This window comes from Erpetoichthys calabaricus, chromosome 4 (genome assembly GCF_900747795.2).
Source record: "Erpetoichthys calabaricus chromosome 4, fErpCal1.3, whole genome shotgun sequence".
Classification (NCBI taxonomy): Eukaryota; Metazoa; Chordata; class Cladistia; order Polypteriformes; family Polypteridae; genus Erpetoichthys; species Erpetoichthys calabaricus.
Window position 1 is genome coordinate 180,428,832 of NC_041397.2, and position 13,953 is coordinate 180,442,784.

General features: G+C 37.8%; 1 protein-coding gene across 1 annotated transcript in view; it reads right to left on the minus strand.

Annotated features, from left to right (window-relative positions):
- Positions 1 to 5,842: 5,842 nt before the first annotated feature.
- Positions 5,843 to 13,953, minus strand: part of LOC114650396 (SH2 domain-containing protein 1A-like) — a 43,432-nt gene continuing 35,321 nt past the window's right edge. Inside the window, exon 4 of the mRNA XM_028799990.2 lies at positions 5,843 to 9,645. Within this exon, the coding sequence (XP_028655823.1) occupies positions 9,620 to 9,645 (26 nt within the window). The 3' untranslated portion in view covers positions 5,843 to 9,619. The remainder of the gene's footprint in view (positions 9,646 to 13,953) is intronic.

Consider the following 13,953-nt stretch of genomic DNA (forward strand, 5'->3'; position numbering starts at 1 on the left):
TATATTTTGATAAAGTCCACGTGTTATCTTGCAAAAATTTAGCTGAATACTGTAATGAGAAAATCCAGTGTATGTTAACATTATTTTTATTCAATTATTAAACATTATTTTTATTAATTTATACAGTCCGCACATACCGGTAACAGCATTTAATGTAATCGGCCCTGCGTGGGGTTGGTCAGCCCTAGGGTTGCCACTGATGATCCCAAACATGATGTTAAGGCAACACAGGAGTTTGTCAAAGCTAAAAAAAAAAAAGGAAAATTCTTGAATGGCCAAACCAGTTCCCTGATTTAAATCCAAATGGGGACGCTTTCTATATTCTGAAGAGAAAACTTAAGGGGACAAGCCCCCGAAATATACTGGAGCTGAAGACGTCTAAATAGAGGCTTGGCAGAGCATAGCTACAGAAATTCCTTCAGGAAATCACTGCATGCAAAGCATATGCAACAAAACACTAAATATGGCCGCTTTAATATTTCTAGCAATGCTATGTCCCAAACATTATTGTGTCCTGAAATGGAGGAACCATTTATAAAAAGTGTTGTCGTTTCTAAATGATGTGACTGAAATGTATGCAAATACCGTTAAATGGAAGTCTGTACTGTGCACTTCAACCACATCTGAATGGTTTGATTTGTAATTTTAAACTGTGGAGCAGAGCAGTAAATCAATGGAAAATATGTCTTTGTCTCAAACTTTATGTAGGGCACTGTAGTTTCTAGTCTCTTGTTTTGGACTTGTTAACAGTTCACCTTCCGGTCCATTTATGTGATGCAATTTCTTTGTCAATCCTCTCTTGACAGAACATCCACCTCTGGTTTGTAGATTTTCTTCAATATGAAGCATCACACATACGGCATATCAAAGGATACGTGCATTTTGACCTCACTACACACATACAGGCTTCTCATAGCTAGTAGGATAGTTCATCCACTTTCCCACCAAACACAACACTCTCCCTACTACAAATGAAAAACTTGCATTCATCTCCATGATAGTGCAGTGGTTTTTGCTTTTTGGATGATTATTTCTTATTTTTGTTCTTTATTATTGTTTTTGTGTGTCAACCTGAGTTTACGTATGTGCATTTTTATTGTTGTTTTTGTGTTGTTCTTATTTATGTAATTATGTAATTTCTGTTAAGTTTGTGTATGATTTAACATTTATGTATTGTCTCTTGAATTATAGTGCTGCATTCCAGGTACTTTGTGGGTGGAACTCCGAGAGGTTGGTCCACCTTGAAGTCACTACTTCTACATCCTTTTATTGGCTTTACAAGGGGGCTCCGCCCCCTGCTCGCTTCGCTCGCCTACCCCCAGTGTTGGGTAACCCGAAATACATTGATGAATGTATGAGATATATTGGAGTGTAAAGGTGTAGATGACGAACAAAGGAAGTATATTCATTAATCCTAATGAATGTCCACTAATAGTGGACTCATTACAGAATGCGTTGTCAGCTAATTGGCGGAATTGTTTATCGGCCGTCTGTCGTTCCTTTCTTTGCCGTTTATCTATTCACTCTGCTGTTTGAGAGGCGCGTTGTAGGCGCCTGCGTTCATTAATTGTATTCAGGCGGGCTCGCTTCAGTATGTATCTCCATCAGTTGTGGTCGTTCGTTTTGAACCCGTGCCTGCTTTGCTTCCGCAGTTTCAGACGCGCGTTGTAGGCATCTATGTACATTGTATTTGTCCATGCGGGCTCGCATCTTTGTGGACCTGTGGGGCCTCCGTAGGTGTGTTAGAAGTGCGTGGACCCTGCTGTGTAGTGTGGCCATTTAGTTCAGAAGCACGTTGTAGGCGCATGCGCCTTTCGTACTTTCATGCGCCTTCCATACTATCTTTGTGGACCTGTGGGGCCTCCGTAGCCTCTTCCGTTTGACTCTGGGATGCAGCGCGGAATCCTCTTTTTTGTGTGACTGTGTCGTTACCTATGGGCGCGTTGCCTCATTTCTTATTTACGTCAGTTGAGCTCCTTCGTTTTTGAGCTGTGACTCCTTCATTCTCGGTGGATCAGACTTCGCTCGCTGTCGGCGCCTGCGCACTATGTCTCCTGCGTCCATGGGCATGCCATGTACCTGCGTTCATATCCGGTTTACCATTCTCGGTTAGTAATATGGATAAGTCGGCCACAAAGAGAACTTAGTAGGGGATCATTTGGTTTGTTGGGAGTTACTGTAAATATTGTTTTTCATTTCGACTTTAGATCTTTTTGTTTTATTTTTTGGATTCCAACTTTGAATATTGATTTTTGTTTGCCTTGGGTTGCCTTTTAATCGTATCCTTTTTGAGCACTTTGTTTTATTTTTCTCTTTTTGTTAATAAACTCTCAATTCATAGATTTCAGTCTGGCGTTAGCTTGACAAGCAAAAGTTGCTGTGGCTTCTCTCCATTGCAAGGCATTTCTGTTAGATGTGGGTCTTCAGTGCATATTTGCTACTTTTAAAAGGCAGCCCCCCATTGCTGAATCCAACTTAGAGTGAAGCCTGTCGGTGGTAGTTGAAAACTGTCAAGCTTGGGTTAGTCTCTTTTGGGTTGGCCACTGAAGGTTCCGGTCTACTTTGTGGATCTTTTGGCGCTGTCACAATCTTTTTGTCATGTTCCATGTGTACTAATCATGACAATTGTTTTGTTTTCTGAATGTTTATTTTACCATTGTGAATGCATTATATTTTTTGTTTGGCCACTGCCATTTTGTGATTACCTTTGCATGGCTCTGACTATATTGTTTCCAAGGTGCTATGCTTGTTGCTGTTATGTTTAAGTCAGGGAAAGGACTAATGTTTAAATTCCTTTTTTCTATCTTTTTTCATTAATTGTTTAATTATTATTATTATGTAAATATTGTTATTTATGTTTACTCTTTATATAAGTGTGTGTTTTTGCCACTTTTGTTAATTGTTTGGTTTCTATGTGTGGGTGGATCCCCAAGAGGTGGGGACTCCTGTCAATCTCCATTCAGGGACTGCTCTCAGCCCTATAAAGGCTCATGGGAATTGCAGTCCTTCTGTGGTGCATTTGTATGCACTTATTGGTTGGGGAGTGTTTTTGTTTTCCTATTGCTATTTTTTTTTAGTTTGTAATGGATTTTTGACCTTCTTGCTCCATTTTTTGACCCCTCTTTTTGGATTATGGGACTCTGTTTGTGACTGGGTTTCCTTTTTTTAGACAAGTTCTTTTTGCCTTTCTGCTTTTTGAGCTTTCTTTTGTTAAAGAGTATTTTTCAAATAAAACTTTAATGTTTAAAGATTCTTTGTTTGATAGTTTTTTGTCTGCTAGGCAAGGGTTTGCTTCTTTAAGAGAATGCTTCTCTAGCTGTTATAATTGGGACATTTAAGAATATAGTTTTTGAACATTGATTTAGAAGCACATTTTTGCCCTGGTGTAGGCCGAAGGCAGCCAGTCATCATTATTCTTGGACTATCTTTCCCCTCTGGGCTGAACAGTGGACATTTTAACCTGCTTTCCTGACCATTTTGTAAGCCTCACACTACATTTTTGCCATTTTTTGTGTGTGAATCACATCACTTGTCAGTCATATGACTTTGAAGTGTCCAAAGATTATTGTTGGAAAGGACCAACAGATGATAAACAATGAGGCAGTTATAGTTAAAGACAAGCAAAAGTTATAATCCAATAAGTCAATACAAAACCAGGCAAACAGGAGTCTTAGGGCTGAGCACAAATTACATGAATCAAAAATGGAAAATAAATCAAGGACCACTTGGCTTAACGTTATCTGTTCACTGAGATAGCATAACGAAAATTAGCTGATGCACCAAAGAATAAGAAACAATAGGTATGCAGTCAAATTTATACCATTACTTTTGGTGACGTACCAACTCGAATATCATAGTCACATGAACTAAGAAAACAACAAGGTAACCTACACTAACTATGTCAATTCCTATTTCAATTGAAAATAAACTACAGGGATTGATTAAAAAGCCTTCAGTGAATCAAAAATATACAGTACATATTGTACAAGTATATTATGACAGGGGCACAGAGGGCACGTGGAGTATTATGGCAAGATCAGTATCCTAGCTTTGGCATAATTTAAACATTTTTATTTGTATGCTTGGTTTATTAGGGAGACGTCTGCTGTTAGTTTTGTTTTTTTTGAGTTTAGCTCCAGACCTTTGATCACTGATTTATGCTCTGTGGCGGATGGCCAGGGCCCTTGCCTAGCTGGGACGCCTCTTCTTTATATGGTCCTGGGGAGCAAGCATGGACTGAAGAGTACCTCCCTTGGGGTGCTAGATGGCAGCCCCCCTGGCTGGCAGTGGTGCCTCGGATTCCTGCAGGGATCCATGGGAGATGGAGTCCTCTACAACCCTGTTGAGATCCGGGGGTGCTGCCAGTGGGTGCTGCAGTTGTTCCTGAGCTCATGTGGGTGGTTCTTCTGCCACACCCGGAAGTGCAGCTGGAAATGGGTCATCAAACACTTGGAGCACTTCCGGGTGGGCTATAAAAGGAGCCAGCAGCCACCACTCCGGGAGCCAGAGTCAGGAGGAGGGAGATGAAGCTTGTTGGAGGGAGAGTGGAGGAGAAAGAGAAGATTTATTATAAGAATTGTGTGGTACTCCTGCAGTGGGTTGGCACCCTGCCCGGGATTGGTTCCTGCCTTGTGCCCTGTGTTGGCTGGGATTGGCTCCAGCAGTCCCCCGTGACCCTGTGTTTGGATTCAGCGGGTTGGAAAATGGATGGATGGATGGATGGATTGTGTGGTACTGTGCTTATTGGGACTGTGTTGTGCCTGTGGGAACGGGGAAGGCGTTGCCCACAGGTGAAGAAAAGAGAATAAAAACTTGTGCCTCTGGTGTGTGTCTGTGTCAGGTTGGGTGGCTGGCACTCCCTCCAGTGGTCTTGTTACAGCTCTTCATTTTGGCTTTTTGTTTTTTGGCTTATAAACCCTGCTTGTTCCCAGACTATTTGATTGCCTGACCCTTTCGTGTTTTTCTGTCTCCTGGTAGTTTTCTTTCACCCTTTAAGTGTGTACACTCATTTTTACAAAATAAATCTTTTAAAACAAAATTAGAAATAATCATTTAAAAGCCGGTATCACAAAAGACAGTATGTTGAAAAAGGAAGACTCATTTATGATATATGAGCTTCTTATACACCGCTCTTTGAGGATCACATAAGACTCATATGAAGAGGGCATTGTTTAATTTACTAATCATCTTTGAACCAGGTTTCTAGTCCTGAATGTCTATTCTCATAATTTTGGAAGGACTGATACTAAACAGCAATCAACTCTGGATGGGATTCAACTCTGTTCATGGACGCCATCACTCTCAGACTCGGCCGGCTTAAAAATTACTAATCAACCAAATATATACATCTTTGAAGGTGGGAGCAAACTGGAGTACTTAGTAAAAACCAATGTGGGCACAGAAGCTGGGCAGTGAACTGTGAGAACATGTCACCCATATGCAAGTAATCACACATTAAAGCACAAATGGCAAGGCATTTATTACAGCTGGAGTTGCTCTCCACTTTGTTGTATAACCATAGCATTTATTTTATATAACTAATATTCCTCATGCAGAAAACAGACAGCAAAGGAAATCAAGTTCTGAACGTTTTAGGCTAATGATGTTACCCTTTATTAAAGAATGCCATCAGCATGTAAGCCAAATGATTTGACCTCATCAGTTTGTGTGTGCAGCACTCACAATATAAAAGACCGTGACACTGGGAGATCTTCCAGGGTGCTGTATGATGGAGGCACATGTTGAAAGATTAGCTGGAATTATAAAGTTTTTCATGATTACCGAGATTAAAAAAAAAACTTAACAGACACATACAGTAAGCATAAAAACACAGGAGAGAAAACCAAAGCATCTGAAGGTGTTTATTTCAAATTCAAATTAACAAATGTAGCCTTTACTGGCAATAAACAATTTTAGACAAGTTTACAATAACTTAGCGTAATTTGATTATTTTGTGGGTCAATATTGTAACATAATTCAAAACATGAAAAGATATCTAAAATTTACGGTTTAAAGAACAAACAAATTTATTATTTTAAGCAAAGATGAAACCATGAAGCAATGGGGCCCTTACCTTCTAGAGCAGAGAACCCCAGGCCATTTTAACCTTAATAAATTCAATTCAAAACAGACTCTTCAGTATTTGATATGTTTCTTCTTTGTGCAACCTCAGTGCAAAAGATTTTGAGGCACAGCAATTTAAAGAGGCAGTTTAACTTTAAAGAACTCCGTTTTAATCATAGGTCTTTTGTTTATTTGCTGATTTGAAGCCAACCATTGTTAGAATCCAGTTTCTATCTCTAATATTCATGCATCCATCCACTTCAACGAAAGAACAAGTGTCTGTGGGCTATGTCTACGTCTCTGTTACATGCCATTTGGTATAGAATTTGTAAAAGCAGTACTAATGTCCGTAATGCACCATCTGTTGGAGCAAAATATGCAATGCATTTTACTACTACCTGCATTTGATAGATAGATAGATACTTTATTAATCCCCAAGGGGAAATTCACATACTCCAGCAGCAGCATACTGATAAAAAAACAATATTAAATTAAAGACTGATAAAAATGCAGGTATAACAGACAGTAACTTTGTATAATGTTAATGTTTACTCCCCGGGTGGAATTGAAGAGTCGCAAAATACATTCCAATAGATGCTGTTAATGTTAACACTGAATACCCTGAGGTCCATGTAAATTACTTATATTTTCAACCCATCTTAGATGGGTAGCACAGTTAGTCTATAATAATGGGTGTAGAACTCATTCCAACAGCATCAGGCTCAAGACAAGAACCAAACCTGCTAAGCTATAAGTGCATTGAACGGCACACTCACACACACTCACATAAAGTTAGTTTAGAGTGACCACTTAAGCTAACTTTGTGCCATCTTTAATTTAGCTTGTTCTTTAATTAAATAACAATACAGTCTTTTAAGACTTGAAATGCTTTGCATGTTAGAAAGTAGGTCACAAGTAATGACCACAATTCCTGGATCTCAGTGCCTTAAGGATGTAAGATTACAGAGTATGCCAGATTATGAGTTCTCACTACCATTTAAAATTTCGGCAGCCATTCAAAATGGAGTATCGTTTTTTTTTTTTTTACTTGATTCTGTTATTGTACAACAAAGATGAGACATCAAAAAGAAAATTGTGATAGCACCAAAGTTCCAAAAGTCTGTCCTCAGCCTGCATGACCCAGAACACTTTGCTTTTCCTTCATTCCGGGTGGCTGTCATTGCTCTTCTATGTTCTTCTTTTCTTGTAGATTGTTTGTATTGTGTGTTTTGTACTGAGTGTCCACTCCTACGATTCTGGAGCTAAAATCAAACCTGAACTCTGGGGATGCAACACTACATAACTGACCATGACTCACCAGGAGTAATGTAAATTAAGGCCTATAAGTGCAACTGAAAATTGCTAGAAATTGATGTATTGAGTAATGGGGGCATAAATTACATGAAAGTTGAACTGCCCCCTCACAAGAATTAGACCCGGATCAAATCCTGGCCGAGTTGCCCTGTATGTTGACTTTGGATGTTCAGATTAAGGTTTTCACTGAGAACTGGATGCTGTCTCACAACTTACAAAGCTGTGATGCCAGGTTAATAAATTTTTCTTAACATTTTCTGCCACTGTGGCATGAAGATACTCTATGTACACTGTAACTGACTGGGGTCCCGTTCCAAGTTGGTTTCTGATTTGTACCTTATTTTTCCAATATAAACATTGATGTCTTAGAATTCCAAATTGTAATAATGAGGTTCTAACAGTTAACTGTAATCTTATATTGTACATCTGAAGTACAAACAATTCTTTCTTTTAGATAGGAGCTACTGAAGTTCTAAATATAGACAATAAGTATATTGTTGTACTTATTAGCAAGTGGCTTACAGGTAAAAACTAGTGGAAGTGTACTTTAAAAGAAATAAGAAACAGTAACAATCTAAAAGGAAAAAATGATTTCTTCAATAAAATACAAAAAATAGCTTAAACATTTTGCATTTCTGATTGTACACTATACACATAGAAGTAACTGCTTTAATGTAACAATCAAACCAGTTTAAATGTGGGGTTTTCCTGTGGACAATGAACTAAATATAGAATGTTATTGTCCTCTTCACAGTTGAAAACTTCAGAAAAATGTTTTTTTTTTCATATATATTTTATTTTGAGTGGCATAGTGGTTATCACTGCAGCCTTACAGAGCTAACATCCTGAATTCAAATCTTAGCTCAGTAACTACTAGTGTGGAGTCATTCTCCGCATGTCTACAAGGATTATTCCTGTTTTCTTTCCCACATTTTAAAGACGTGTGTGTTACGTGGGCTTATGATTATAAACTGGCTTGTGTGTGGATGAATGGACCCTGTAAGAGACTGGCAGCCTACCCAGACTTGATTTTTGCCTTTCCCCCAAAAGTACTACCATTCTTGAGACATTTTACTTTTTGAAATATAAAAAGAAACACTAACAGATCTCTTTTGTGTTATTATCAGTATATTAAAAAGCCTTTTGCCATTTCTAATTGCCCTTTATACATTTACAAACCATATGGTCAGAATCAATGGCATTTTTATAAATATTCTAAAGGTGCTCTTCCTTAAATAGTGTACTTTCTTTCTTCTCTCATTACACAGCCGCTGATGAGATCTGTTTGTTTTCCTGTTGTTTCCAATTTCGGATATGAAATCATTTATCATTTTATGAAGTATATTCAAATGGGGTCACTGCTAATCAACCATGTCCACATTCAGAAGTTCATCTCATTCTTTGCTGATACACAACCCACATTCAAACATACAGTATCACAATTACTGCATCATAATGGTTTAATAACCTAAGTATTGTGAATTCTTCTTTGATGAGTGCAGAGGAGCTTTTCCACTTCTAGTTACTTTGTAAAGAAGGAGTTAAAATATGAGTTCTTTACATCTTTAAACCCCTGCTTATGTGCTCCGCACCTTTGTTTTCATAACTACATTTGGGTACTTAATGGCAGAACAGATTAATGGTTAAAAGATCAATAAGTACAATTACGTTATTGATGCAAATAGAGAATGAAGAAAATTAGACAAAAAAATAATATACTCTACTGAAAAAAATTATTACAATGTCCATCAGATGGCAGTGATGGCATTAAGCAAGAGCTGACCCTTTGGTAAAATGCAATAAAATAAACAAATAATTGTAAAAAATAACACATAATGAGCAATAAAATAATTATGATCCAGTACAAATGGAAAAAACAGTCAAATATTATGAGGCAAAAAACTCCAATGGTATTGAGAGCAGTATAGATTTTAAAGGAGCAAACTCTCCTTGGACAACTATTGAACATGAGGCCATTATGTCTTTAAGACAACTATAAAAATACAGATATAAAGTCGGTAAAATGAAACTACAAATCAGCTTTCAGGCAGATCTTCCCATAAATCCTTGGGCAAGTGTGGCATTTAAAATCGCCCAATTTTGTTGTGTAAAACATGTCACAGTAAATGAAATTAGAAATGCTTCGACCAAAAGAATAAAGGCAAAGCCTGTCCTTCCGCGTTTATCTGAAAAGTTACTTCATCCAGGTCATATCATCTGCCCTGAGGGTTTTTGAAGACAGCTAGAACATCTCCAGGTATTGAAGCCCTGTATGAGAGAAAAATAAATTGTTTACTGATTTTGTGTTATGAACAATAAATGCTTCTTCACCCAAGAGATTTCAGTCTTTTGAAAAGAGTGGACTGGCATATTCTCAGTGAGGCTATTACTCAAGGGGCCCCATCTCATTTTCCTTCTATGCCAGGGTTTAAAATGATCATAGCTTTCAGCCTTGCGGGCCTCCAATATTAAATCAGACCTGTTAACTGTGGCTGCTGTTTGAACAGCTGAACTGTGAGCCAAACTTTCTGGCTTAGTGCAAAATGGCAAACAGAAGAAGTACATTTGGCTGTAAGCTACCTGTGTAGGAACAAACTTCTGACACAGCAAAGTAAGCAGACCTCACTTAAGATGGCAATCTAGTCGCTAGGTACTTATACTGTAGTTATACCTATCTTAAAAAATATTACACGTTTGAATATTATATTCATTTAATTTATTCAACAAATTCTAATAAGCTAATTTTGCACAGCTAGACTGAAAACACAATTCTTATTTTTCTTTTTAGTTCTGACCTTTTATGAAGGGTTCATACTTACAGCACACGCACTTCAAACAAATGACATGCACAAATGTAAATAGTGTTAATAATGAGGGAGCAAAAGACTGGATTTTTGTTTCTTTTTAATTGCACTATATTTTTGACCACTTATAATCCTTGCTATACAGATATTTTAGGAAGTATTGCTTTATTTCCGTGTTTAGCAAGACAATATGCATCCATTTGTTTTTTGAAGTCACTTATTCCAGTAAAGGGTTGTTTAGTTACACTTCTGTGTAGTCATTTAAGACCTTTAAAATTAATTTCTTCTAAACTGCTTCAAAGTTAAACTGCCTGCAGACAACAATTAGACGCTGGTTTATATCCTGGCTAAGGCCAATAAATTCTGGCTGCAGACCTCTGTTGGCAGACCCTCTGTTACGGCTCCAGCCACAGGACCTTGTGACATCTTTCAGGGGCCTGTGGCTGAAGATGTGAAGTGGAGAGTCTTGGTACAAGGCAGTGTGTTCATGTAAAGGCGGACGTGGATGCCGACCATAACTGTAAAAGTGGCTGTAGTTCACTAAAAAAGCCTAACATCACAAATTAACTACTGTATGACTTCAATAACAAAATACATCTTACTATTCTGTACTTGTACCATGGCAAATATTTAAATAAGTTACATTTTCGATGAACCATGTAATAATGTGTCTAAATGTACTCTATTCTTAAATAATGTTTCTGTCACACAAAGAAATAATTTAAAACTTGCATTTTCAAGTTGACTACTTAATATTTTCAAAACACAGACTTAAGAAATTATCAACAAATACTGCTAAAGAACTTAATGAAAAAAAAAATCAATTGACTCTGTGCTGAAGACCTACAGTGACAGACTCCTCTGTGGCTGTTCCAGCCCGCAGAACCTTATCATGGTCTCATGGGAATAATTACAGTATACTTAATAATGGAGAATTTTACATATTACATTTTGACATTGTCTCACAGACATATTACAGTATTGTAGCAGCCAGCTGATTGTCAGAGTTGGATGCCTGATTGTCTGCGACCTTCAAATAGGTACACACAGTGCTGCATAAGACAAGTCCTGGGAAGGTTCACACTACACTCTACTAGATCAGAAGGATTCAAGAATGCAGGCAGAGACTTTTAGAGGATAGAATAAATAACAGCTCATGCACAAGACAAGGACAGCTTTTGGCAAAAAGAGAGAGAGAAAGTGGGAAGGACAATCAGAGCTCTTAAACAGGGATGTGTGGTCAGGGGAGGGCATCATGAACAGTAAAAAACTAATAATAATAACATAAAATAAATTTGTCCACCGGTCTGTGCTATGAATTTGTTTCCTGTATGACTCCAATAACTTAGAAGAGTTTTATACTCAAAATCGCTGAATTGGCATATTTCCTGTTCAAATACAGGGGAGAAAAGCGAGATGCAGCACCAACAAGCCTCACCTCACCTCGGACTGCACTCTCCCTCACACACTGGGTTGATGCATGCATTTGGAACGTGCCTGTTGCTGTCACTCTGTATGTCGCCAATATAATGTTTGCAGACACATTTATTATACTCCCTGACTTTCCACAGTCTGGCTAATATCTTTAATGAGTCTTGCTGATCAGACATAAAACCGCAGTGAAAAGGCACAAGGTGAGGCAGACAGTACCGTGTTGCACCAAAAGGGGGCGCATGTGAGCCCAAGAGGTGCTTGTTGCTGCTGTTCTTCTATGTATACACTCTAGGCGCCAATAAGTTAGCAATATCAGAAAGTCAAGTGCACTGCAGCAGCCCGTTTATTTTTAATTTTTGTTCTGACTGACTGCCAAAATGGAAGATTAAGATTTTTTAAATTAAAGGAAAATAAGGAGGACTTTTACAAGAAAGTGACAGATTTTCGTGCAGAAGGATAGGTGCATGGACTTAATTTACAAATAAAGGTAAGACCATAAACGGTTTTCAGCTTTATAAAAAATGGGATCAGACTAAGAAAAAAACAGTCCAATATTTAAAAACTAAATTTTGACCTTAAATAAAATATTCTTTTGTTTTACTTGTTATCCTTTTGTTGAACAGTCTGTATTAAGATTGATTAAAGCATCAGAAATAAAAGCTTTTATAAACAAATAAATATTTAAATTAAGGTCAAAATTGAAATCTGTTTTTTTTGTACAGCACTCAGTACTTTCATTTGTATTGAATGAGTATGAATTGTGAAATGGTAACGGCAAATTCAGAACACATGGAGGGTGCAGAGCAAATGCGCTCTCTCTTGCCACTATAAATGTAACGTTCTTTCTTAGCCAAATATGCACCTTACCAATCTGTGTGTAAAGAATGCTAATGAGATATGAAACATAAACAGTAGTCAATGAGCATGATGCCAATTGAATAGTGAATCAGCTACTCTTTTGGGTTCATATATTTGTAAATCTGACTCTGAAAGCGTCTGTGCCTCACCAGCCATGAACCTCACAGCACATCACTGCTCTTAAATGGAGTACACAATTGGGAACAACAGTGCAGCTGTAATTGTATCTAATTCCAAGTGCACATTTGTAATTTTATAAGGTGCTTTCTGTGGCAAGTAACAGTGAAAAAGTGTGATTAGGGAAGTTAGGCTTCTGAGGGTGCAGACAGATGACTTGCTGTTGGCAAATAAATGTGCCCACTGTTGCCTTTATCTGCTATTCGGTTTGTATTTCAGTCTTTCCACATTGGAATTCATCACAGTATATTTACCATGAGAGTACTTGTAGATATTAGCTGGTAAATGCACATGCAATATAACTAGTTTTAAGGAGGCTATGGTACAAATTGAAAACTATCTTTTTGTTACTGAAGTTGTATATTTGTTAATTTATGATATTAGACTTTTTGCCAATATTCAGCAACATTTATTTATTTATACTAGGTATCCATATCTGCCTTTACGTGCCCATATACAAGTACTTTCATCTTCTAAAGCAAGTTAGTCCTGTTGACCCAGTGAATGGTACATGTTCAAGATAGTTCAGTCCCCAGACTCTCCACCTCCAGTCACAGACCCCTAAATGAAATTGCAGGATCCTGTGGCTAGAGTAGACACAGAGGGGTCTGTCACGGGAGGTCTACAACCTGGCCTTTCTTGACTGAGGCACAATCTATTTGGAATTTGGATGTTCCCAGCAGGCTTTCACTGAGAGGCTTTCTCATACTGTCCAAACATATATTTCCAGGTTAACAGCTCAAAATAGACTGTTTGCTGTTGCTGTTGTTTTCATGCATATAATAGGTTGGTATCCCAATCTATCTTGTACATAATTTTCTCAGGATATATGGTGATTAGAGCTGTGGAAGCTGGAGTTTATCCTGGTAACAATGGACACAAGGCAGGGACCAACTTTGAACTTATATGATAGCACACACGCACACACTGAAAGAATTTGCTGTTTCCAAATAACCAAACCTTTGTCTTTTTAGGTGTGGGATAAAAAAAAACAAACTTTGTATATAGTATTAGGGTGTTGTACCGTGTTAGCCATTATGGATGTAGTGAGAAGTCAGGCAAAATGATACCTTTTATTGGCTAATTAAAAAGATTACAATATGCAAGCTTTTGAGGCAACTCCGGCCCCTTCTTCAGGCAAGATGTGTTTATATACACACTAGGACAAGTAACAACATTGGGAAATCTTTAAGTGAGACATCTTCAATGTGAAAAATTAATAGACCTCTTCAGGCTAAGATTCATTTAACAAGAGAGAAGAACAATGTATGGTCAAGATCTTTGGATAAGTTAACTGTCCAAC